The sequence below is a fragment of the Chelonia mydas genome, chromosome 5 (assembly GCF_015237465.2).
Source record: "Chelonia mydas isolate rCheMyd1 chromosome 5, rCheMyd1.pri.v2, whole genome shotgun sequence".
Classification (NCBI taxonomy): domain Eukaryota; kingdom Metazoa; phylum Chordata; order Testudines; family Cheloniidae; genus Chelonia; species Chelonia mydas.
Genome location: NC_051245.2, coordinates 44,421,653 through 44,446,993, shown reverse-complemented (window position 1 = coordinate 44,446,993; position 25,341 = coordinate 44,421,653). Strand labels below are relative to the sequence as shown.

Sequence of the window (25,341 nt, the reverse complement as noted above, 5' to 3'; positions counted from 1 at the left end):
ATCCTTTTCAAGCTATGCCTAACAAGCAAGCTTAAATCTTTCCCAGCTTCAGGACTTCCACTAAATAACTGTAAAATTAAATGCTTAATAGATGCCTGTGATAAAACTGTGATATATGGGTGTTTTGGTAAGACTTTTGGCCCTGTCATATGACGTTAATCATAAGAGATTACATGATAGTCAATGAATCTAGAAGCTGCTAGTAAATTTCTTTTTTAAAAACTCCAATCCAAATAAAATATAAATGAAAACTCAGTTAACAAAAGTAATAGATGTCTAGGATGGAGGTACAGGTACACAGTCTGACAGATGGGGAATACTCTGCCACTTACTCAATGAACCTCAATGGTTTTGTGTTCATATGCCCACTTTTTGTTTTCAAAACTGATGCCTTTGCTGTTGCCTGAGTTTGCCATCTGGAGCCTGTGTATGTTGCTCCTGTGGGTTTTCATTGTTTGAATTAGTGGTTGTGTGTCTTACTGTGTCTTTGGACAAATGCTGTTGGAGCATTCTAGATGGTCTTGGGGGAAAAAAGCCAGTTTTTCTTGGTTTTGTTCAGTTATGAACTGTTTCTCTTATTAACTGGTATGAAAACCCGAGAGGAGATAAATGTACAGTTCTGCAAACAAATACTTTGTGCACGCACACACATACACACACTTCAGCAGCAATGACTCTAGAACAGATCTAGCCCTTCCTTATCCTTTCCCTCTACGTTGTCTCCCTTGAACATCCCTTCCCTAACAAGTAAAGATTATCAGTTTCTTCTGCAAATGATGTTAAATAAATAGCTCATGTTGACAATAACCTATGGTCCAGTAAAGCTGATATCCTCTTCCTAAACTGAACAATGATCAAGATAGTAGATGTTTGAACACCAAATATACAAGATAAGAGAAGAACAAATTAAAAGCCACAAGATGTATTTTTAAAGATACCTGCTCAGCCATATTGTACTAGCATATTACCTCATAACAAAATGTGCACAGTTATTGCAGCCTTGCCAAGACTAGAATTAGTGACCTTAAACTAGAGCTGTAGACTAGGGTCCATAAAGTACCATGCAAACAGAAGCCCCGTCTAGACTAGATATTTCAATTATAAACTGTGGCAGGAGTTGTTTTATGAATGGGTACTATGCACACAGGGATGCTTTGATCTTCGTTTGGCTTTCAGGTGTTAATGTAATACAAATAATAACAATCTTGGTCAGACTGTGCCTTCCAATCATATATTCTTGAGGCTTCTCTTCTGTGTATTTTGATAACATTTGTATAATTTGTCATGCCAACAGAGTATTATTAAAGTAGACACTCTTACCACTCTCTTAGGCCAGGTGACCTGCTTCAGTTAAAGAATAGGAATGTGTTCAGAGTAGTTTAACTTGAATGTAAGTGTAAAGTCTATTTAGAGATATGTTCAGGAGTTCTGGTAAACTAGAGGGAGAATTGATTTCTTATATGCTAATTTATACAGGAAGTGGCAAGAAAAGATGTCAGTTATTCTTGGAGTGTTTACACAAGGTTATTTTTAATCCATGCTTGCAAACACGCTTTAATACTTAAAATAACTCATGGATCCCATGAGGTGAGTCCGTTGTAATGTTCTATTATCAGATTAAGATATTGACTGTTGTTTAGTTTTATTTTTAATATTTTACTACACATAATCTCAAACTTTATATAGTAAAGGAGTGAACTCAGTGAGGAGAGATCAAAGAGAAATATCTTAGTTTTTTCTAGTTCTCTGTGCTACTGTACTCAGATATGATCCATAGAAGGTTCATAGATACCAAGGCCAGAAGGGACCGTTGTGATCATCTAATCTGACCTCTGGTATAACACAGGCCATAGAACTTCCCCAGGATAATTCCTAGACCATATCTTTCAGAAAAACATTCAGTCTTGATTTAGGAATTGTCATGGATGGAGTATTCCCCACAACCCTTGGTAAATTGTTCCAATGGTTAAGTATGCTCCCTGACAAAAATGTACACCTTATTTCCTGTCTGAATTTGTCTAGCTTCAACTTCCAGCGATTTGGATTGTGTTATACCTTTCTCTGCTAGTTTGAATAGCCCATTATTTGTTCTCCATGCAGATTCTTACAGACTGTAATCAAGTCACCCTTAGCCTTCTCTGTTAAGCTAAAAGGATTGAGCTCTCTATCACTAGAAGGCATGTTCTTCTCTTAACCCTCTCCAATTTATTAAGAGCCTTCTTGAATTTTGGGCACAAGAATGGATATGAGTTAGGATTCAGAATTAGGGTTTGGACTCAAAAAGGCACTATTGTGGAGTCTAAGGAAAGGCAGTTTGGTCTAGTGCATCGAGCATGGATTGGGATGTGGGAGACCTAGGTTCTAAACCCATTTCTTCTGTTAGCCTGCTGGGTGATCTTGGGCAAGTTATTTCACTTTTTTTGTGCATCAGCTTCCCCATATGCAAAATAGGGATAATAATACTGACCTCCCTTTCTATAGTTCTTTGAGATACTGATGAAAAGAGTTGGGTATTAGCTTTTTCTGAAAGTTGACAGTTTAGCAGTGTTGATAAATGCAAAGTAATGTATATTGGAAACCATAATCCCAACTATTCCTACAAATGATGGGGTCTAAATTAGCTCTTTCCACTCAAGAAACAGATGTTGGGGTCATTGTGGCTAGTTCTCTGAAAACATCTGCTCAATGTGTGACAGCAGTCAAAAAAGCTAACAATATGAGGAACCAGTAGGAAAGGGATAGATTAAACAGAAAATATCCTAATGCCACTATATAAAACCATTGTATGCCCATATCTTGAATACTGCATGGAGTTCTGGTTGCCTCATCTCAAAAAAGATATATTAGAATTGAAAAAGGTTGAGAGAAGGTCAGCAAAAATGATTAGAGGTATGGAACAGCTTCCATATGAGGTTAGATTAGTAAAACTGGGACTGTTCATCTTGGGGGAAAAAGAGTGACTGGGGGGATGGAGGGGGCTATGTTAGAGGTCTATAAGATCATGAATGGTGTGGAGAGTGTAAATAACACTAACATATTCACCCTTTCAGATAATACAAAAAACAGATAACCCAATGAAATTAATAGGCATCAGGTATAAAACAAACAAAAGGAAGTAGTACTTCTTTACACAACACACAGTCAACTTGTGGAACTCATTGCCAGGGGATGTTGTGAAGGCCAAAAGTATAAACTGTGTTCAAAAAAGGTTTAGATAAATTAATGGAGGATAGGTTCATCAATAGCTATTATCCAAGATGGTTACGGATGCAACCCCATTCTTTGGGTGTCCCTAAGCCACTGACTGCCAGATGCTGGGACTGGAGGACAGAGGATGGAACACTTGATGATTGCCCGGTTCATTCCCCTGAATAATCTGGTGTTTGCTACTGTTGGACAGGATACTAGGCTAGATGGACCATGTAAACTTGATCTGACCCAGTATGGCTGTTTTATATTTCTTAATGTTGCTTTTCCCAGACCTGGGTCAAACCATGACTCTGATCCTGGGACAGGAGGCTCACTTGCTTGAGGGATACTCCCAGAGAGTACATGGCACCCACTAGCTCTTTTGGGGAGCACAATTGAAAATGGTATTCAAGATAATTTGTGTCTCTAGGTAGGCTCAAGCCTAACGTTCCTAAGGCTCATGAACTACAGTAGAATCTCAGAGTTATGAACACCTCGCGAATGGACGTTGTTTGTAACTCTGAACAAAACATTTTGGTTGTTCTTTTAAAAGTTTACAACTGAATGTTGACTTAACACAGCTTTGAAATTTTACGATGTAGAAGAAAAATGCTGCTTTCCCTTTATTTTTTTAGTAGTTTAACATACTACTGTACTGTATTTGCGTTTTCTTTTTGTCTCTGCTACTGCCTGATTTTGTACTTCCAGTTCCAAATAATGTGTCTGATTGACTGGTCAGTTCGTAATTCTGGTGTTCAACTCAGAGGTTCTGTTGTAAAAAGGATTACACGGCACATATGTAGAAAGAGGAGCCAAAAGTTTTCCAGCATTAAAAGTTTCACTGCTGTTGGATAGCTCCAAAGGATAAACTGTAGTCCTTTGATCTTAACCTATCCAGCTAGTGTCAGTTCAAGTCCTATCTTCGTCAGAAATCTGGGAGAATATGAAGGCATCATTTCTGTGGTGTATAGAGGATAAAGAGGAAGAGGGAGGGATATTGAAATTAGTCGGAGAGGAATAACACAACCAAAAAAGCTTATTTTGTAACCATTAGAAATAAACTGTAACCAGTCCTTCATGCAGATAATTGAAAAGTGCTTATAATGCCTGAAATTCGTAAGTTGTAAAAGCAAGTATTAATGGAGATATTAAACAATAGACTATGAACACTGAACAATTATCTTCAGATTTGAAAAATTGAATAGGAGGGTATATTACCTTACTAATTATTCAATAGGTGACATAAGTCTGTGCTAGGAAAAGTCCTAGAGATCTCTGTTTATGATATAAATAGGTCATTTCTAATTCCTGGGCTTCCCGTAACTGATCATTTCACTTACCCCAGTTCATATCTGAATCAGTTTAAACTCCTGCGTTGTGCTACTTACAATTATTTATAAAATACTGTGTTGCATCTCTGGCAAGCAGTGTACTGTATAAATAATATTTTATCATAGAAGAAGGAATTATTTTTTCCTAAAGATCAGCATTACTGCAGGCAGCTTACCACAGAATTTTTGTTTATCTATTATGTCTTTATTAAAAAAAAAAGTACAGTAGATAATCTTAGTCTTCCATAGTATAAAGTATCTGTTTGTGAAAGTGTCTTCTTATAATTTTCACTTTTTCTTAGCCTCCACCAGGAAATGTGAAAATGCCTAATACACCTGCGCCCAGTACACAACCAGCTATAATGAAACCAACAGAGGAACCTCCTGCTTACACACAAGTAGCAAAGGTTTGTGTATAACATTTTGAGAATGGGCTAATCGCAAAAGAAATTCTAATTGCATATAAAAGTACTTTTTTAGGCCAATGTTAATTTTATAAAGCAGCATTACTTTCTGTAATCAGCGCTATGCTTTACAGAAACAAGTGCTGTAATTAGGTATAAGTTGTTGCATTAATTAATTAAAATAGGAGGTCTGTCTTGATTCATGACTGAGAATGCAACATAATTGAAGAACATACACACAAGAACAAAAATTCCAAGTTTGTGCATTTGTTGATATCTAACGGTGCTTGTTTTTCCTCAGGAGCATGCATTGGCCCAGGCTGAGCTGCTTAAGCGCCAAGAAGAACTAGAAAGAAAAGCAGCAGAACTAGATCGCAGAGAAAGGGAAATGCAGAATCTCAATCGACAGGGTGGTATGCATCACGATCTTAATTCTTTTTAATAGAGATTTAAGTTTTAAAACTCTGAACTTCTGTTTTCTGCTTGCCTGCTTAAAACAAAGGTCTGAAGTATTTGTTTTTAGGGTCTCATTCAGGAAAAGAAATCTATGCCTTTCAGAAGACTGCATAAAAAAAAATCTCACACTTAGTTTTTGAGGTAGTGTGTGAACTTCTGTAGTGCAAACGTGTAACAAGGTTTTGTTGAATCAGTACTTTACTGTATTAACTATTGGTTTTTATTCTTGGTTTAAATTAAAGTAACATTAACTACTTGAAACAGTTCAAATTTTAAAAAATTGTAATTAAAAGTAGTCTCATGTACTACACCTGCCTGATTCCTTTTCTGCCAATATTTGTCATGGTACAATAACTTTCTTATCTTTGATATTTTTCCTATCCTATTTTGCTGGGTTGGGAGATCCACACAAATAAATGAAATGTTCTGATCATTATCAATTACTGGTAGTGCCCATAGTCCCTGATGAGGATCTCGTTATGCTAGTTACTGTACAAACACAGAGATAGTTGTGTTTCCTTCCATGAAGAGCTGACACAGTAAAACTGATAATATGTTATCAATGTGAAGAATATGCAAACAAAAAAAAGAACTTTTTTTTAACTTTTTGCACTGATTTTTTTAAAATTTATAATCTTGAGTGTTAATTGTAACAATAATGAGTTAAAAAAATTCAGACAAAAGCTTGATATTTTTTTTTTTGGTTAAGGTGACTGTGTCCTGCGCTATATCCCTCATTGCTAAATTTCACTATCAGTTCACTTGTATTTCGTTTTTGCTTTTTAGTAAGTGTGAAGTGCAGCAAAATTAGTGTTTCTGCTGCAAATTTTTAATTGCAGAAACCTGCTACTGAGGAGTATGGTATAAAAATGGCAAGGTGTAAACTGGACATTGTGCTGGAAAGTTCAGATGTGGGGATGGTCTGCTTTAAAAGAAAAAGTTCAGGCCAAAACAAGAAAAAAACAACAAATACACAATCTTGAATTTGTGAGAGTTTATTTTTTCTGCATAAGGTAGGATTCTTGCACCTGTTCTGGGCCCTTAGCATTTGTCTGGCAGGATTTTCCAAGTGCTCAGAAAATAAACTCGTTTGGGAGCACAACAGGCCACTGTACAAACTCAGTTGGCTCAGCTGGCTTAATGACTTGAGAATTCAAATATTTGGGGAATTTCCTGTCAGTCACTTGTTGGAATCAAGGACCCAGGAGTTGGGGATCTGCTGTTTTTTTAATAAAGAAAAATAATTGCAGATAAATTTTCCTTTACAGTCACCTTTACTTTTTTGGATATTCTAGTCTTTTTTTTTTTCTGCTTGTCATCGTCTATCCCCCCCCCCCGGTTGTTTTCTTTATTCATTAGTTTGTATGCAGTTTTTTCAGAATTTCCCCTCCACCTATTACCTTTCATCCTCTTCACAGATAAATTTTATTGATGATCTGACATGCCCTATTCCCTCCGCTTGTCTTTTCTAGTCCTTAGGAACAGTCTTATTCCTTTCTACTGCATCTTAAGGAACAGGGAACTTTGAGATCCCAGACATGCTTCCGGATGCCTGGAACCTGTTGTTTCTTACTATGCCTCTCTTATATTGCAGCAGTGAGCACCAAGGGTTCTGAGAAATATGTGGAATCTGAAGGCTTCTTTTGGATCACTGGAAAGAAAAAAGATTAGTCCCTAAGGATCAAAAGGGGAAAGGTTAGGTTTTATCATTTGGGTATGAGAAGCATGGCAGATTGGGAATTATGTGACACAAGTGAAGGAGAAATTTTCCTTACCTGTTAATTTTCTTTCCTAATCTCTTCTGTACTAGTCCAGATACTTGGAGTATATTTTGATGAGCGTATTGGGTATGTGTTTGTCAGTGTGTAAAGATCACTGGATTTAGCTTAACGATACTGAAAAGCGCAATTAAGATGCAGCTGAACACATTTGAAGCTCTGTTAGCTGGCCTTGTTTTAGCCTTGGGGAGGCGAACATGTATTAGCTCAGGTAACTTAATTGAAAAATGCAATCTTACCCGTCAAGACAGGATCTTGGATTATAGGTCTTTCCAACCAGAAGACAGAGACTGAAACCTCTTGTGGGATGTCAGACCCTCTTGTATGCCCTCTAGTCATCTTGCATTCCTCAGCTGACTATTTTGAAAGCTGTACCAAATAAAAAAAAATTCAGACATTATTATTTAATAGTCATTAAAATTTGAGTAATTATGAGAAATCTGAACATGTCAGTGACTCTACATTAAAACTCTCAGTAATGAGAGAGGCAGGCACCTAAATTTTACAGAATAAGGGTCTGAATTGGTATAGATTATTTCAAAGTAAGAAAATTAATTAGAAAATATTTCCCCTGGTCTTAGGTCATTTGTACCGATGCTTGGGACTTTCCAAAGTAGGTTGTGTGGTGTGTGTATGTTTGTTTTTGTTTTTTTAACTATGGGTGATATAATTTGCATCACCTTCTGCAAAAGGTCACAATAGCAGTCCTATTCTGTAATGCTTGCCAAAAGTGTCGGCAGAAGCCTATTAGCTAGGCTTGTATATCTGTGTTCAAAAAGTTTCTCCCTCTTTCTGCACATAATGATGTTACTGAACAGGAAAGGTGAGATTTAAAAGTTTCTGTTGATTAGAGATTTATGTTGCAACAGGAAATTAATCAGTTCTCTAATCCATCTAGAGGTGGTGAATTGAGAGACAACTTGACTTTTAAGTTCTGGTGCGGGATTGGAGTCTCTGAGACTACCCAAACTATGCCTTCCTTCCCGTGTAAATCTGTAGGGCTCTATGTACTTCTAGATAATGTAGCCTTCTCTGTCAGAGTCTTGGAGGTGGGGCCAAATGTGGATAGGATGATTTCTAGGTTCAGGTGAAAGGCAGTCGGTGTCTTGGGCCAGGATTCTAGCAGAGCCAACAGTGTGATCTTATAATGGTGAAAAATTATACAGAAGTGGGTTTCCAGGAAAACTTTGCAACTTTCCTCTTCTCACTAAACATACTGCTAGTAAAAACAGAATTTAAGGGTAGAAATCACAGGTAAAACCTTGGAGTTTAAAAGGAGGAGCAGCCATTCAACTCCTTGACCCCCTTTGCCTTTCCATCTAACACCCCTCTCCCTGCTTGCTTTAGTCTCTAAGCATGTTGAATGCGCACTCTACAGTCACTGCCTGGAGTTTCTCTTCTCTTCAGTTCCATTCTAGACCCTTTCCAATCCAGCCTCTTCCCCTTGCATTGCTCTGAAACCACTCTCACCAAAGTCTCTAATGACCTCCTCTTAGCTAACATTCAGAACCAGTACTCATCTCCATCCTCCTTGACCTGTCGGGTGCCTTCACCACAGTCAGCCATGCTCTTCTTCTTGAAATCTTGTCCTTCCTTGGTTTCTGTGATTCTTTCCTTTCTTGGTTTTCTTCCTTACCTCTCTAATTATCCTTCGGAGGGTTCTCCTCATCTTCCCACCAACTTTCTGTAAGGGTTCCATAGGACTCTGTCCTTGTCCCCTTCACTTTTTCCTCTGTGCCTGATCTCTGGGCAGCTTCAGAAAGCGCACAAACACAAATTTAACTACGATGTCTGTGCTAACTACTCTCAGGTCTAGTGTTAGCAGGCTTATTCCTTCACCCACTTACTTCCCTGGTCCTTCTCGCATGAACAGAGAGCAACAATACCCAAAGTCCAAAGGTGCAAACAATTCGATGTTTATTGGGGTGAACTTCCAGCAAGCATGATTCCAGTTTCCTTCCTTAGTGTCCCCCTTCCCAGCTCTGACACCACAGAGCCTTACACTTGTGTCCCTGTTCCCATTCCTGCCCTTAGCCAAACATGATTCCAATTTCCCCACCCCCATTCCCTGATCCCATTTCCCCCACCCACCCACCCACTCACCCACCCACTTACTTCCTGATTGACTGCAGACTATATAGTAAAACTTGAGTTCTGCTTAGCTATACCTTAACCAATCATTTTACTGAAATTTAACTAACCAATCCTAACATATTGTAATATGATTATTTAAGCAATTATATCCCACCACCTTAATTAGTTTACACCCAGCAAAATTAATTGTACAGCAGACAGAAACAATCACAGAACCAGACAGAGATTATACAGATAAACAATGGGGAAATGGGGACTACAGTGATAGAACAAACACAGAAATGAGGATTTCACATCCCAGCTATTGATAAGTGAGTTCTTGCCAGACAGGATGCTATCAAACTAAGTTTCCTTTTACATCTTCTAGGCAAAAAGAAAAGGAGTACTTGTGGCACCTTAGAGACTAATCAATTTTATTAATTTTATTAATTAATTTAATTAATAAAATTGGTTAGTCTCTAAGGTGCCACAAGTACTCCTTTTCTTTTTGCGAATACAGACTAACACGGCTGTTACTCTGAAATCTTCAAAGCACTTCCCTTTCTCTGGAGGTGATAGGCGTTATCAGGACAGGATTGTATTCCTAACAGCCCAATAGCACCTTATTTCAATGTGACTAGGTTGGAATGTGAGGATGTGACCGTACACTTCCCAGCTTATGGCTGCCTCTGTTGCTTAGCCAGAGATCTCAGCCTAAGAACAGGGCCTCAGACTGTCACAGTAAGAGAAGGCTCTTCTGAAGGCTGGCAGACAGTGATTTTGATTCTTTCTTTTATACCTCTATAACTAGCCAAGTGATAGGAATACACCTAAATTCTTAGAGTATAGGCCTTTACAGACAGGCCTGAATATCTATATAGCTCTCTTTCTATCCAAACTAAAGTCTCGGTCTGTGTCTTTTGACAACTCTTTGGGGATGTCTAGTTGTCAGCTCAAGCTAAACTTGGTTAAAACAGAGCTTCCAATCTTCTCCCATATACCCAAGCCCTCACCACTATCTCCTTTTTTGATCGCTGTGGACAACACTACCATTCTGCCTGTTACTCAGACCTGCAGTCTGGGCATCATCTTTGACTTGGATGTCTCTTTAGGTCCTCGCATTTAGGCTATATCAAAACCTTGCTGATTCTTTCTGCATAATGTCTCTAAGATACAGCTTTTCTTATCAATGCATATGGGTAAAACTCTCATCTAAGCTCTCAGCGTCTTGCACCCTCAGTTACTAAGATCCTCTTTGGCCTTGACAAATGCATTTTTCCCCACTCATATCAGTCCAGAATGTTGTTGCAAAGATCATTTTCCTAACCTGTAGCTTTGACTTATCTCATCTCTCACCCAGCTGGCAGCAGAGTGCCACTAAAAATCAGCTCGCGTGCCACTGGCTGCCGACCCTTGTCCTAAACACATGAAAGTTAAGTTACAAATACTTGGTAACCAAGACCCTGCATTCCAGTCATAATCCTGGATTTTCATTTAAATCATATTACTTTTATTTTGGTGTTTGGTGTTCTGTAATGTAGACTGTCGCTTTAAATTGCTCAGACTTTCACACATGAAAGTCATACAGTTTTGCTAATCATTGCCCTGCATTTTTTTTAAATGGATAAGTAAAATAGATCCTGAGCTGTAATCTAACTGCATTGTGCCTCTCTGGCACAGGGAAAAAAAGCGAGAAATCACATTGACCTTGCTATCTGAGGATTCCTTTGCTGTCGTTTACAATCAGGCTCCTTTACGCCACTTTGGCAAGGTAAAGTAGCCTTAATTGACTAAGAATGGGAACAATTAACTAACAATGGGAACATTAGCAGCTTGCCTGTTATATTTCTGCTCTGCCTCAGGGACAGAGTTTGTTTCACACAGCTCTACGCTTCCAACCCAGGATGCAGCAACAGCTACAAGAGGGACAGAATGAGTCTCTCTCACTCATTTGCACGCAGGCAGGCGCCCAGCCCCACCCCCTTAACATCTTCCACAGATGGATGGACACCCAGCCTATCTCTCTCTCCCCCCCCCCCCCCCCCCCCCCCCCGCTGCTCCCAGCAGATGTGCCCGGGCTGCCATGCAAGGGGGGTGTGTTCCCAACAGATTTCTTGGCTCCCCCATTTTTCTGTGGGGGAGCCAAGAAATCTGTGGAAGGTATGAATTCTGTAATCCATATCTCTCCCCACCCCTACCCGGGCGTAGAATTTTCTCAGGAGTAATACCCAACTGATTACATGAATGCTTTGCCAGCCACTCATGGACAAACTATAGAGAGGCTCTGGCCAATTCCCCCGCAGCTAACAAACCTTGCACCCCGGAACTGTACTGTCTTGCCCTGATCAGAAGCCTGACCAGTGTAAGTTTATTATCCAATCCGTGCCTCCCTCAATGCGGAGGGGACACACACTAGCCTTTGTAAACTGAGATTTCCCAAGCACCTCAACCAAAACACACAGTAAAGTAAAATATAAAACAGATTTATTAACTGCAGAAAGATACATTTTAAGTGATTGTAAGTAGCAGGCATAGAGATCAAAGTTGGTTACCTAAGAAATAAAACAAATTTGCAGTCTAAATTCTATAAACGGAACAGGATTTGAATCAAGCAGGGTTTGAATCTGTCTCATCCTAACAGATGGTATGGTTCCTCAATACACAGCCCAGGATTCCCTTTCAGCGCGGGACCACCCTCCTCAGTTCGAAGTCTTTGTCCTCCAGACGTTTCTTCCTGGGGCTGAGTTGTGGGGGGAGTAAGGCCAAGTCATGATGTCACTTTCCCTCTTTATAATTTCTTTCAGTTTGCTGGAAAGATGTCTTGCTTGTGACATGGGAATCCAACCCCATTGATAAAGCAGTCTCCATTGTCTATGTGCTCTGTCTCTCTGAGAAGTCTTCTGGGATGGCTGCTGGGCAAGTGGATTCCCCTTTAATGGGCCATCAGCATGTCTGGCTAATCCCTGCTGGTTGTGGGTGTTCCCAAAATCTCAACATATTTCAGTAACACGCACATAGCAAAACTTGATAACTGCAGATAGGATGATAGCACAGACAATCCAACAGGATATTAATGTTCAACAGATCAAGACTTTAAAATGATACCTCACAAGGCATACTTTGTACAAAACATACCATAATTCTATGACAGTGGTGAATATGGGTGATTTAGGATGGTGCTTTGAGGTACAGAGTGCACACACGGTCAATCTCTGCTCTGCCCATCATCTCTAATTTGTACTGAGGGGTCGACACATACCATGAGGCCAGACTCTGTTGCCCAGTTATTACATTTTCAAACAAGCACCTTTTTGTTTTCTCTCGTGCTTCCTCAGGTACTTGGGAGGCACTCCCTGAGCTACCTCATTATCCTACTTCATATCCCTCCTCAAAACTCTCCTTTTGCTGTGACTCCTACAAAAAACTTGAAAAGGGTTAGGCTGCTGGCATGCCTGTTATGCTCACCTCAACAGTCTCATTGTTTCCTTGTACTCCATCTATTTGTCTGTATCAATCTGTTTTTCTTTTGACGCATACTTAGATTGTAAGCTCCTTGGGGCAGGGACTGTCTTTTTCCCCATTTTGTACAGCACCAAGCACAGTTGGGTCCTGGTCCATGATTAGGCCTCCTAGATGCTCTAGTAATACAGATTATAACTAACGATAAAGTTTCAAGTCCCTGTGGAAATCGGGTAAACTATTTGCAAGTCTCAGCTTATCTATAGCCTTCAGGAATCTGGAAACATTAGGGTCATAGGCGCTGATTCCATGGGTGCTCCGGGGCTGGAGCACGCATGGGGAAAAAAGTGGCGGGTGCTGAACACCCACTGGCAGCCCCATGCTCACTTAGGTCCTCCCCATCCCGCCAGTTCTGCCCACCCGCTGACGGCCCCACTGATGAGCCCCTACTCACCAGTGTCTCCTGTCTGCCACAGTCAGCTTTTCTGCGGTGTGTAGGAGGCGCTGGGGGGGAGCAAGAGTAGGGCATGCTCGGGGGAGGGGGCAGGAAGATGCAGGGCGGGGTTGGAGCCTTAGGGGAAGGGCTGGAGTGGGGGCAGAACCAGGAGAAGCAGCCCCTCCTCCCCCTGGCACATTAGAAAGTTGGCACCTCTCATTAGGGTAACATGCTATTGAAACTGTTTGTTGGAACCTCTGAGCACCAGAGCTGCTGCAGCCTGAACTCTAACGGAACTGAGACTCTAGCCCAGGGGTTCTCTCAACAAATTTTTTGGTGTCCTCAATGTGTGGCCACCAGCCCTTGCTGGTGCCGCTACTCTGAGAATTTTTCCTAAAATACTTAATTAACTTTAGGAAAAACATACGTATTGCATATATGCACATGCAAATCATTGTAATTTATAAAGCTGTCAAGCGATTAAAAAAATTAATCGTGCAATTGAACAATAATAGAATACCATTTATTTAAATATTTTTGGATGTTTTCTGCATTTTCAAATATATTGATTTCAGTTACAACACAATACAAAGTATACAGTGCTCACTTTATATTTATTTTTGATTACAAGTACTTGCACTGTAAAAAAACAAAAGAAATAGTATTTTTCAGTTCACCAAATACAAGTATTCTAGTGCAATCTCTTTGTCATGAAAGTTGAACTTACAAATGTGAAATTATGTAAAAAAAACCAAAAAACAAACCCTACGTTCAAAAATAAATCAATGTAAAATTTTAGAGCCTGCAAGTCCACTCAGTCCTACTTCAGCCAATTGCTCAGACAAACAAGTTTGGTTACAATTTGCAGGAGATAATGTTGCTCACTTCTTGTTTACAGTGTCACCCAAAAGTGAGAACAGACGTTCACATGGCACTGGTGTAGCTGGCGCTGCAAGATATTTACATGCCAGATGCGCTAAAGATTCAATGTACCTTCATGCTTCAGCCACCATTCCATGGAACATGTGTCCATGCTGATGACGGGTTCTGCTTGATAATGATCCAAAGCAGAGCGGACTGACTCATGTTCATTTTCATCATCTGAGTCGGAAGCCACCAGCAGACGGCTGATTTTCTTTTTTGGTGGTTCGGGTTCTGTAGTTTCTGTATCCAAGTGTTGCTCCTTTATGTCTTCTGAAAGCAGGAAGACTCTAATTAATCATGGATCTCTACATAAATGTGCATTCTTTTTGGTTGTTATAACCTTAATACATATTCTTCACAGCTCAGATGTAGGTTTCATTTTTAGAAGGTACACGCTATACATTTTTAAGTGATTTATTTTGAAAACTTTTCAGATTAGTTTTACAGCTATATCAGAAAATGATTGGTTATTTCTTTTACCAAAGGTAATCAAAGCAGATATTTATGAAGTCATTGGGAGGTGAACTATCTGCAGTTCAACAGGTTAATCATTAATATTTGCAGGATTTTCTTGCCATGCTGTATTAGGAGGAGAACATCACCAGACAGACATTTAAATTGTTTTATTTAACTAAAACAACAACTTTATGTATTCGGGATTTTTTTCTTCAACAGCAAACATATAATATTTTAACAAAACAAGCATATGAATTTTTGAATTTAGTTAAGTATCAGAGGGGTAGCCGTGTTAGTCTGGATCTGTAAAAGCAGCAGCAAGTCCTGTGGCAGCTTATAGACTAACAGACACATTGGAGCATAAGCTTTCGTGGGTGAATACCCACTTCGTCGGATGCCACGAAAGCTTATGCTCCAATACGTCTGCTAGTCTAAAGGGTGCCACAGGACTCTTTGCTGAATTTAGTTAAACATTCAAGTTTTTTAAAATCAGGTTTGTTTTAGTTAAAATTGTTTAACTAAAATAGTTAAATGAAATATTTAAAAAAAAACCCCAAAATTAAATCAACTATGTGAGCCAGGTGAACATGAGAAACTTAAAATTATTGGCTTCTGCAGCTACCTCAGTCATCTTCACCTTCATTTTCTGGTTTGTTCATAATCTGGAAAAGAAGAACAAGCTTTCCTGCTTTTTCAGGTCCCAAATGATTTCTCAGTTTGGAATGAATTAGTCCAAAGGAAGAAAATATTCTTTCTACACCGGCAGAAGAAGCTATTGCTGTTAAAAGTGAGATTATCACTTCAACAGTCTCTGAATCCCAGTGCTTAAGTGACTTCCACCAGTTCACTGGTGTGACTTTCTTTAAAACATCATCAGCAAACATATATTTCTTGAATGGTTCACCCTTAACGCTGAAGTTTATTATAGTTGCCATGATGGAGGGATGATTGCTGGATGTCCATGTCATAGCCAGCTCCTCTTCTTCAGCAGTTAAGTTTTGACCCTGGTTTTGAGTATTGAAAATATTTGCAAGAAAATGAGCTAGAGATAGTGCTTGTCCCATTCGTTTTTTTTAATGTTTGTAATTTATCTCTGTCATTGCATATTTCTCTTTTTAAGATCTCACTCAGTTCCTTCCAAATTTCAGCAGCGTCAGCAATAAAACAAAACCTGCAAATTGTTCAAGGCTACAGAAATAGGCTTCAGGGTACTCAGCATGCGTTCAACACTTCTCTTAAGCCCAATGTTGAGAACTTTGGCTGTGACAGTGCCATCTATTTTTTCATGATTTTGTTCACAAACTGTCATCAGATTAGACCAGTTCTTGATATAGTGCTCAAAACAGTCCACTACTGAGTTCCAGTGCACGTCTTGTGGGAGAGTTAGCTTGGTTCCTCCCACTTTTTTCAGAGCAGCTGCTGCAAAGTGGTTGTTACGGAAGTATTTTGCAATTTCAACAACATTAGCCTTTATTTCTGAAGTCTTTGGCTAGGAGGTGCATCAAACGAGCACGGCAACCGTATGATATTAGCTTGGGACTCTCTTCTAAATAATTTCTTCTCATCTTGGATACATTTGCAGCATTGTCTGTGACCAAGCTGCATACTAGACATTTGATTTTTTTTCTCCATAGTTTGTTATAGCTTTCACTGCTACTTCTTTTAAGTATTCTGTGCGTGTGCATTTCCTGATGTATCAATTGTTTCTGTAAGGAAGACATTCCCTTCTTCTGTTGTCACACAAGCACATACAACAGGATCATTGTGGACATCGCTCCACCCATCAAGACTCGGGTTAACAATTTTACCCTCTAGACATTTTGCACACTGCTCAATTTCTCTTTCATACGCGTTATCCAGCAATTTGCCTGCGACATGTGCTCTATTGGGTGGACTGTATCCTGGTCTTAATGACTGTGTTAATGAAGTGTGGGTTCTCAATCATACGGAAAGGAGAGTTTGTTGCATAAACAAACCGGACAATTTTTTCATCCATTACCTCTTTTTGTAATCTGCTGGTTCTTATCACAAACTTATCTATGGTTGTTTCTCTTTTTGCTACAGGTGATATACTGTGGCTATGTGACATACATCATGTGACTGAAACACTATCATTGGCAGATAACTCTGAAACTATAGAAAATGGTGATCTTGAAGGTGGATAGTCTTCAGAATCCTGTATTTTGAGGATGGATTCTCCTAAATAAAATAAGTCAGTGCAGTTATTTAATTATCATACTGCTCATTTAGTATTACTCATTGCATTCACTGACGCTCCGTACTACTTCAAAGGTGAAATGGTAAAAGGAAGATCTGCCTATTTCAGCTATTTATTTTTTATCACAACTGCATCTAAAATGACAGTACCATAGAGTAACAACTATATTTTTTGCTCAAACTTAAGAATTCAAGAATAGTTCAGAAGGAAGAGAGGCAGTCCTTAAGAAAGAATTATGAAATAAAAGTTTACCAACCTGAAGATCCTGCATGTTCAGGCATGTTCCTTTCATCATCTTCAGCTCAGTTTCCTCCTGAGAAGGAACGCTTCTCATGATGTTGTTTCATTCGAGCAACCAGGCCTTGCATTTCTTTGTTGCACTATTTGCATTTTGCATGCATGCCTGTCTGACTCACAGGTAGAGGAACTTCATTCAAATATTCCCAAACTGGGTCTCTTTTATGGCCTGCTGCCATTATAGGTTTTCCCTTCTAGTGAGAGAATGGTATGGTAGATCTCAAATCAATGAAGGCTACACTCAGAAAGACCTCAAGATTTCTGGAATATGCTGCTTGAACAGTTTCACTTTTGTTTCTACTACCTGTCCCTCCCTTCTCACATTTATCTCCAGACTTCTCCTTATCCAGATCTATTCTGCCCGCAACAATCTTCTATTCATTGAGCTTTTTGAAACTTTGCACTTTTAGAGAGAGGTAAGGGATTCACTCTGCGTACACACATTTGCAGAGGGACAGTTGGGTTGAGGTCTGTTTCTCTTCTCATATTATATTATGTTGTGTTGTGTTGTGTGTTTTGTTTAAAAACATTGTTGCTGTTAACAAGCATATTGTCTCTGGAGACACAAATCCACAGTTCAAGAACTTCAAAGCTAAGCATCTCTGATGGTATCTTCTAGAATTTATAATCCCTATCCCATGATGAGATATGTTTGAGTTATAATGTATCTTAATTAAAACTAACTTTAGATAGAATGCTTTTTGAGGAAAAAACCATTAAAAAAAAAAAAAATCCACCTGCGGAGTCCCAGGCTCCCTGTGCCCTGACCGGATGAGTGGAGGGGAACTGCCAGGGTAGCAGCCCAGAGACTGAACACCACAGCCGCCTCCAGTGATAAGAGCCATCTCCGGCACTGTGCTCACTGGCCTCATGTCTCGAGAGGTGGTGCCTGGAGCCGCCGAGAGGGCTGTATGGTGCAGGGTGCCCATCCCTGCTGCCGGTGCCAGAGCAAACATCGAGGTGGTGCATCTCACTGCTCTTGGTAACAGCTATTCAGGAGCAACAACTGGGAGCTACAGGGAGGGGCCATTGCTTCCTCTTCTCCCCCCACCCTCAAATCTCCACCTATGCTTGGGAGGCTGTCAAGGCCACACACAAAGCCACTGGTGGTCGCATGCGAGAAACACTGCTCTAGCCCATGACTAGACCAGTTTGCAGGAAATCCAGGATGACTGTGCCATATCTTTGATGAGAAGTATCCTCATTTTGTCACACAAGTTGATAAAGGTTCTCCAAACCTTAGAGTGGTAGGCCTTTGTATATTGCTTTCTTGACTGCACCACAGGAGAGATCACTTTACTTGATAAGCCCCTCTTCTTCAGGCTTGTGCACTTAGCGAGTGGATTGATTTGAATCATGATTTAAATCAGCTAATGTGAATCTTTGATCTGAAGCATTGATTTGAAACTTGTTTTGCATTTTTTAGTTATTTCCCTAAAGAAAGATAGATTGTTATTGGTTGGTATAACTATTAAAATATGTTAATTTGCAGCTAACTGTAGCCTCTACACTAAATTTGGTGGTACTTTTTTTCCTAATCAGGAAGATACACTATATCTTTCTAAACATATTTATTTAAGCAGTTATGTAGCTTAACATACTTATTCAGATTCTTAATTTTTACATTTTTATTGTGTTAGAAAATGGTGAATGATGCATTTCCTATTTACTACATGATTAATGTTTTACATGTGATGTTTTTGTCAAGCTGCATTTGGACGGAAATTGGAATTCAATTAAAAATCCACAAAAACAGTATTTTAAAATAGTTTTTAATGGTTAAATAAAACTACTTTAAATATTCCAGATACAAAAGCAAAAAAGGAAGGATTGACTTGATTGTTTCTGGTCACCATGTCATTCATGTTTTTAAAATTAGTAGATCTCATCCTCTCATACCTCATTTTTATTCATAGATTGAAAAGGGAAAACAAGCTTTTCTACTTTTTCAACTCCCAATTTTAATGAACTAGTCATTGGATGGAACTAGTTGAGTTTGCTGAAAAGAAGAAAATATTATCTCTGAACCTATAGAAGGGATTGTTGCTGTCAAAAGCTGGTTTAGCACATCAGCAGAAATTTGGTTCATGTACTTAGCCAGTCAGTGACTTCTACCAGTTCAGTGGTTTTACTGTCACTAAAACCTTGACAGCAGACATGTATTGCTTGAATATTATTTTTTATTTAATTTAAATGTTTTAATAGATTATAGTAAATTGGATAGGCTGTCATAATTTCAATTTAATTTTAAATTTATTTTTAAAAAGAAAAATGTATATAATTGAAATAAAAAATGTTTTACATCTAAAAAATCTTTCAAAAGAAAAACAACAAATTATTGATTTTCATCCACCCTGCTTTATTCAGCGAAGTTAAGACCACAAACTGTGCTAGATCCACATGAAGTACTGGATTTTGTTCACAGATCTAGAATTAATGGGAGTCTGAGAGAAAGACACAGGGACTTGTTTACCAAATCCAGGTACCACAACCATCTCAGTCAATCTGATGCTATGAGTACGGAGGATGCTTTTCGTTTGCCAGCCTTCTACAGGACCCTGCTGAGCATGGACCACAGAAGGGGGCATGTACACTTAAGTTGTAGATCCAGGGAATTTTGAGGGCTTCTGTTCTGCTTGCACCTGCTTCTTTTACGTGAAGTAGTTGGGGAACTTTTCTTTTTTCTTGTTGTTTCATGAGATCCTTCTGTCACCTGTACAGTCTTTTGCACAGACCAGTGAAGACCCTGTTCTTTCCTTGGTTCAGCTGCATTCCATTTTCAGTTAGCTCTGCTGTTTGACATCTTCATAGAGCGGATTGTTAGTCTCTGGTTTTTTTAGTTCAAGTTATTAATAGGTCTGCAGGAATCCTATATGTAAGACAATTTGAGAAAAAAGCAGTTCAAATTTAATAGGCAAATCTCTTTCTAATATGCAGAGAGAAGAAAATAATAAAATTGTATTATAAACTATTTGTTTTTTTTGACTTGCAGGCAGGAAAAATAATTGGCCGCCTCTGCCTGGGAATTTTCCAGTGGGTCCTTGTTTCTACCAGGATTTTTCTGTAGACATTCCTGTAGAATTCCAGAAGACAGTAAAGATTATGTACTACTTGTGGATGTGTAAGTAAAAAATTACTGAACCCTAACAGTCTGTACATTTAATTATTTTGACCTAGTCAACATCTACATTTCACAAAAAAAATTTATCGCCAATGTAAAGTCAGATGTTGAAATGAAATAATCTTTTTTGTGGCTAAGGATAACGTCAGTGTTAAGAGAATACAGATTTATTTCTTAGAAATTAAATACACATTTTTTAACAGGATTCCTCATTTTAAAAAAAATCGTTCCATGAAAATAGATATTATGGTGAAAAGTGCGATAGAAAACTGTAAAATAGAAATCTTTCTAAAATTCATTAAAAATTTTTAAAATAATTAGATATTATTTATGGAAAGATTACCATACAAATAACTAGTGCGTAGACCTGCTCTAGTATATTTTATTTTTCCCTTTTAAACATGACTGCCATCTTCAAACTAATCTCTAATTGTTGTTTGCCTTAATTCTAATTGTTGTTTTTTATACATAAGTGGAAGTTTAACCAAAAAAAAAAAAAAAAATTTTTCCCCCTAAAATTTCAAATTAAATATAGTAATAATACCTGCTCTTTTGCTGTGATTTTCGTCAATACCTCCTTTTATCTATTGGGATCTAAATGTCATTATTGACATTTTACAGATGGGGAAACTGCAGGGAGGTGAAGTGGCTTGCCCCTGGTCAACCAGCAGGCTAGTGGCAGAGCCAGGAATAGAACTCAGGTCTCCCAGTTTAGTGCTCTAGTCACTCAGCCTCATTTAGAGTTTATAGCCTTGTGATTGTTCATATTATACTTGTACAATAATTTGCCTACAATTAAATGTTATAGTCTTCTTAAAAAGATGATTAGTATAGTGTAAATAAACAAAAGAATATTGTCCACATCAAACTGTCTTGTCTACACCAGAGGTACTCAGAGCACAGTCTCTGCAGGCTTTGTGTTTAGTCTGCACTATTTCAAAATATACTGCTCTGTCTTGATCACAGCAGCTTGCTGGCAACCAGTGGGAAAATGTAATACAAGATCTTAATGTACATTGTGCTGTGATCAGTGTCATCTTCTCCAGTTGCTTGTGGCTGTTTGGATACGGTATGTTTACACCCCAACTGTAGTGTTTGTGTCCTGGCATTTTCTTTATTAGACACAGATGTGGATTTCAGGCACCCCTCACTTTTCCACTAGGTTCCAGGTTGAACAAATCTGGACACCAGTATACTTGGTAATCTTTTTTTACTTTTTTAATTTTAACTCCGTGTATGAATCAAAAGTAGTCAGCTTTCAGTACTTAACCATGACAATTACTCTAGTTTGAAGTCCACAACTTGTTATATTCATTACTGGATCACCACTCTTCTAAAAAAAAAAAAAAAAAAAAAAAGTAAAATGCAAAACTAGTCACTCTAATAAGTATGATATAGGCTTAAGATCCATATCCAGTCTGAAAGCTTGGAATTCAGTATTTCAAATGGTATCAGCATTAGTTTCTAACTCCAGCCATTTATGGGGTTGATTTCTAAAAATGTCAAACTTCAAGCCTGGGGAGGGGAGAGAACAAAATGGGAATTATAACAACACTGTATTTCTCTCCCCCATCCTACAACAGTGGATTAAGGAACAGACGGCATTATAATGTCAATAACTAGAAGCAAAGAGACAGCATTATGAAGGCCTGCCCTGATTATATTAATTTCAACCACACCTGCTTTCTCTTCACCTTGGAAGATGGAAGCTTTAACTTGGCTTTCTTGTGTTTTCCTTAGTTTGGCCTCTCATTCCTTTTCTTTGTCTTGCAGGCACACTATGGAAGAAAGAGGGGATGAGAAAAAGAAAGGAGAGAAAAGAGTAAGGCCAAAAGCTGGGAACCTGAGGAATCCGCTTAAGGACAGGGGAAATGGGTGGAAGCCCAAGCTCTCAGTGCTCCCCCACTCCATGTAGTGGGTGTCAACTGAGGCTGGCCATTTGATTAGACTCTGTGACACATACTACTTAGGAGGATGCCTAGCTGGTTTTGTCTACACTTCACGAGAGTGACAGGGCTCCCCCTCTTGGGGTACTCATTGCCTTAGCAATCTGCCTGCCTGGTTTTCTGATATTTATCATCCTTCCTCAGCTTGCAGTGCGTTTTCACAGCTTACCCAGCTCTTCAGGAACTTCTCTGCCTCCACAAGGTCAAGGGGCCCCTGGACATAATGGTAGCCAGCCCCAGTTCTGATAAGTTCAGCTCCTTGGTAGCTGCCCAGCCTCTTCTAAGGCCAGAATAGTCCTCCAGTCTGTTTTCAGGTGTCTGTTTCTGTTCGATAGATTGTAGAGGCACACCTTTTTGCACTATTGTCATTGTCTGCATGTTGCCCTGAGTAACAGATGCTTTCAGTTTAACACCTTGACCCTTGCTCTTTCCTTAGTGACAGGCTGTTTTCTGAAGATCTTAATTGACTTGGTTGCCAACCTCCATCTTTATCTGTAACTCTATGGCATTTTCATTCAGGGACCCTCAGTCCTCCCAACTGCTAATATGCAGGACATGGTGCTCTGGTGTCTGTCTCAACTTGGTTTCCTGATTAAACTGGACCTAGTCCTACTTTACTCCTTACAAGAAATTTCCCTGTTTGCATGTGGTCCTGAATATCTGTTTGCAGATGCTTCGTTAGTTTCAGTCCCTATCTGTTAGTACAGAACCTCTGCCCATTCCCTGTAAGGAGCAATCTCCAAAAATGCTAGTACACTTAGCAGCCTGTGTGGATTTAGTTCCATGGGCATGAATGTGTCTCTGGCCTTTGTAATCCTCCCTTTCCATTTAGCGGTCTCTGTTACGTTCATCTGTTGGGTTGTGCCTCACTAAACTAGAAGGCTTTTCTTTCCCTGAACTCCCATGTTTTTACAAGCTAAAATAATAGAACAGTGGTGGCTTCTGTCAACCACCAGGGGAATTTTCTTAGCACACCCCCATTTTTCAGAGCCATGCTTCCTGGGAATTTGGGTGGAAGCCTGTCTTGGCTTCCTGAGGGCCTGTATCTGGTGGGCCACAATAACATCCTTGCAAATTGGCTCAGTCACAAACTGTGTTGGGAGAAGGGAGTCTTGATCTTAGTTTTCAAGGATGTTTACCAGAGTCTGAGGCACACTCTATTGTGCTGATTATCTTGATGGTGTTTGCCAGACTTCCCTGTTTGTGTTCTTGGATGTTCAACTCCTGTATCCTCCTTTTATGATGCTTTATATAAAGTTGGAGAGGGGATTTGGGATGCCATTTCCCTCTTCTGACTAGGAGCTTAAGGAATGGCAGGTTGGACGAACCTCTTATTTTTGCTTGCTCCGTGGTGGCCCCAGTGCTGCTGGTTTTCAGACCTGATGATCTTACTTAATAACCCCTTCTCTCCTCCCCCCCATCTCTGTGGACACTTGCTGAGACCCAGCACCTACCATCTCAAGGGCTTGTGCACTTCCAACTACCTTAATCTGAGGCTGGCCGCATGTGAATTGAACAGCACCATTTCTTCAAGCATGGTTTCTTTGCTGAGGTTACATGTGTCTGGAGAGCATTGTATGTTCTGGATGATTTTCATGGCCTGGTGTCACATCAGGGATGTTGTTACCCTGTCTTGCTGGCTCCAGGATGTTTCAAACTTCTTTCTGACAGGATTCAAGAAGACCAGAACTTCATCCTGTAGATTCAGATTCTGTCTTAAGAACAGCCTTTCCGGTTTGCTCCCTTTATTAAGAGGGCCTTCCTTCTTGCAGTGGGCTCAGTCAGGAGAGTGGGTGAGCGTAAACATTTGTAATCTGTCTGCCATACCTGCACATCTTTGTGGAAAGATGGTTTTTCAGCATTTTCCAGGATTAATTTACAAGGTGAATACTGAATTCTACCTGAAGTAATCCATTCTTTTCTCAGAATGAATCTATTCTGCGTCATGACAAGAGGCTTCATCTGTTGGATGTTAAGTTTTTCAGTCTTGTTCTGAAGAATTTCGAGGGTCAAAACAACTGGGGGCAAGAGCTGAAGCTGCTATCTGAGTCCAAGGCTGTGTTCTCAGTGTGTGAACAGGCTTCCTAAGCTTGTCCATGGGCAGTGAATACTTAAGCATTCATTTCCAGGGTGGCAACCTGGTAGGCTCTCTGCTTTTTCTACATATCACTATCATCTGGGGTTATCTACTTCCCAATTTCCTGCTAATGGCACAGTAAAGTAGCTTCTCCTCATGCAGGATATTGTTTGCTGCATTCACTGTCTCTTCCCTAATCCACTGTTGTAGAATAAGAAAAGAGGACACCAAGACCAACCATTCCTGGAAAGAAAACTCCCCTCTCTAGGATCTGAAAACTCCTTCCACACATTTTTCTTCTCCTCTGACAGCCCTCATGGACCCTGCCACTTGCTGAATTAAGTAGCAGGCAGTCATTCCATCTTCACTTTTAAGGATGTTTTATGGCTTTGCCTTGAACCAGTAGGTTTTGGGTACTCTGTTAAAATTACCAGGTAAATTTTAAATGCATTTAAAAAACAAAATAGATTAGGTTTTTGGTATAAGTGAGGAGTCCTCATTTTAAAGAGTGATTTCAGGAGTGAGTGGCATTGAGCACTGTTCTTTATGTACTAATAATAACAGATGTAGACTGTCCCACTGGGTTGAGGGAGAAAGGAAAATCTTATTCTTTGTATAATGTACTCTGGCAACGGCCCTTCTTTCTCCAGAATAATAATGGTAAATTTTAGACTGTTCAAGCAGAGGTTATTACAAAAACTGCTGTAGATGAATTTCTTTTCATCAGACATACCAGATGGGTAGTTCTGCAAAATGAAACCATCTGTTTATCCACAAAGTAGGTGTAGCACAGGCAGCAGCAGTGCAAGTTTTCCTTCCAACGGGCTTCAGTGTTTGAGAGGGAGCTCAGGGTTAACAAGGCTGTAAGATATTAATTACAATGAGAATGCATGTCTGCTAAGAACTAGACTAAGATCAGTAAGAGCATATCTACATGGAAAAGTTATACCAGTGTAAACTAAACTCTGAATTTTAACTGCAGTAGTTATACTGATATAACTCCCAGTGTAGACGCTCTTATTTGGGAATAAGAGTGGCTTTTTTCGGGGTGGAGGTGGAGGGGTTAGATTATGTTATGATTATTAGATTATTATGAAGGTGGTGGTGATCTTTCGGTAACTGCTTACCAGGTCTGGATTTGAAGGGGTAAATAGGGTGAAAGGTGCTTAAAACTAC

At 39.4% G+C, this 25,341-nt stretch overlaps 1 protein-coding gene across 3 annotated transcripts in view; it reads left to right on the top strand.

Moving 5' to 3' along the window:
* The window catches only part of SCAMP1 (secretory carrier membrane protein 1), a 92,588-nt gene that overhangs the window by 28,286 nt on the left and 38,961 nt on the right, over positions 1–25,341 (top strand). For 2 of the 3 annotated variants that reach the window (XM_037902960.2, XM_037902961.2), the window contains 3 exons: positions 4,823–4,927; positions 5,226–5,337; positions 20,014–20,142. In XM_037902960.2, coding sequence (XP_037758888.1) covers positions 4,823–4,927; positions 5,226–5,337; positions 20,014–20,142 — 346 coding nt within the window. The remainder of the gene's footprint in view (positions 1–4,822; positions 4,928–5,225; positions 5,338–20,013; positions 20,143–25,341) is intronic. The other variant, XM_043547045.1, reaches the window with a different exon arrangement.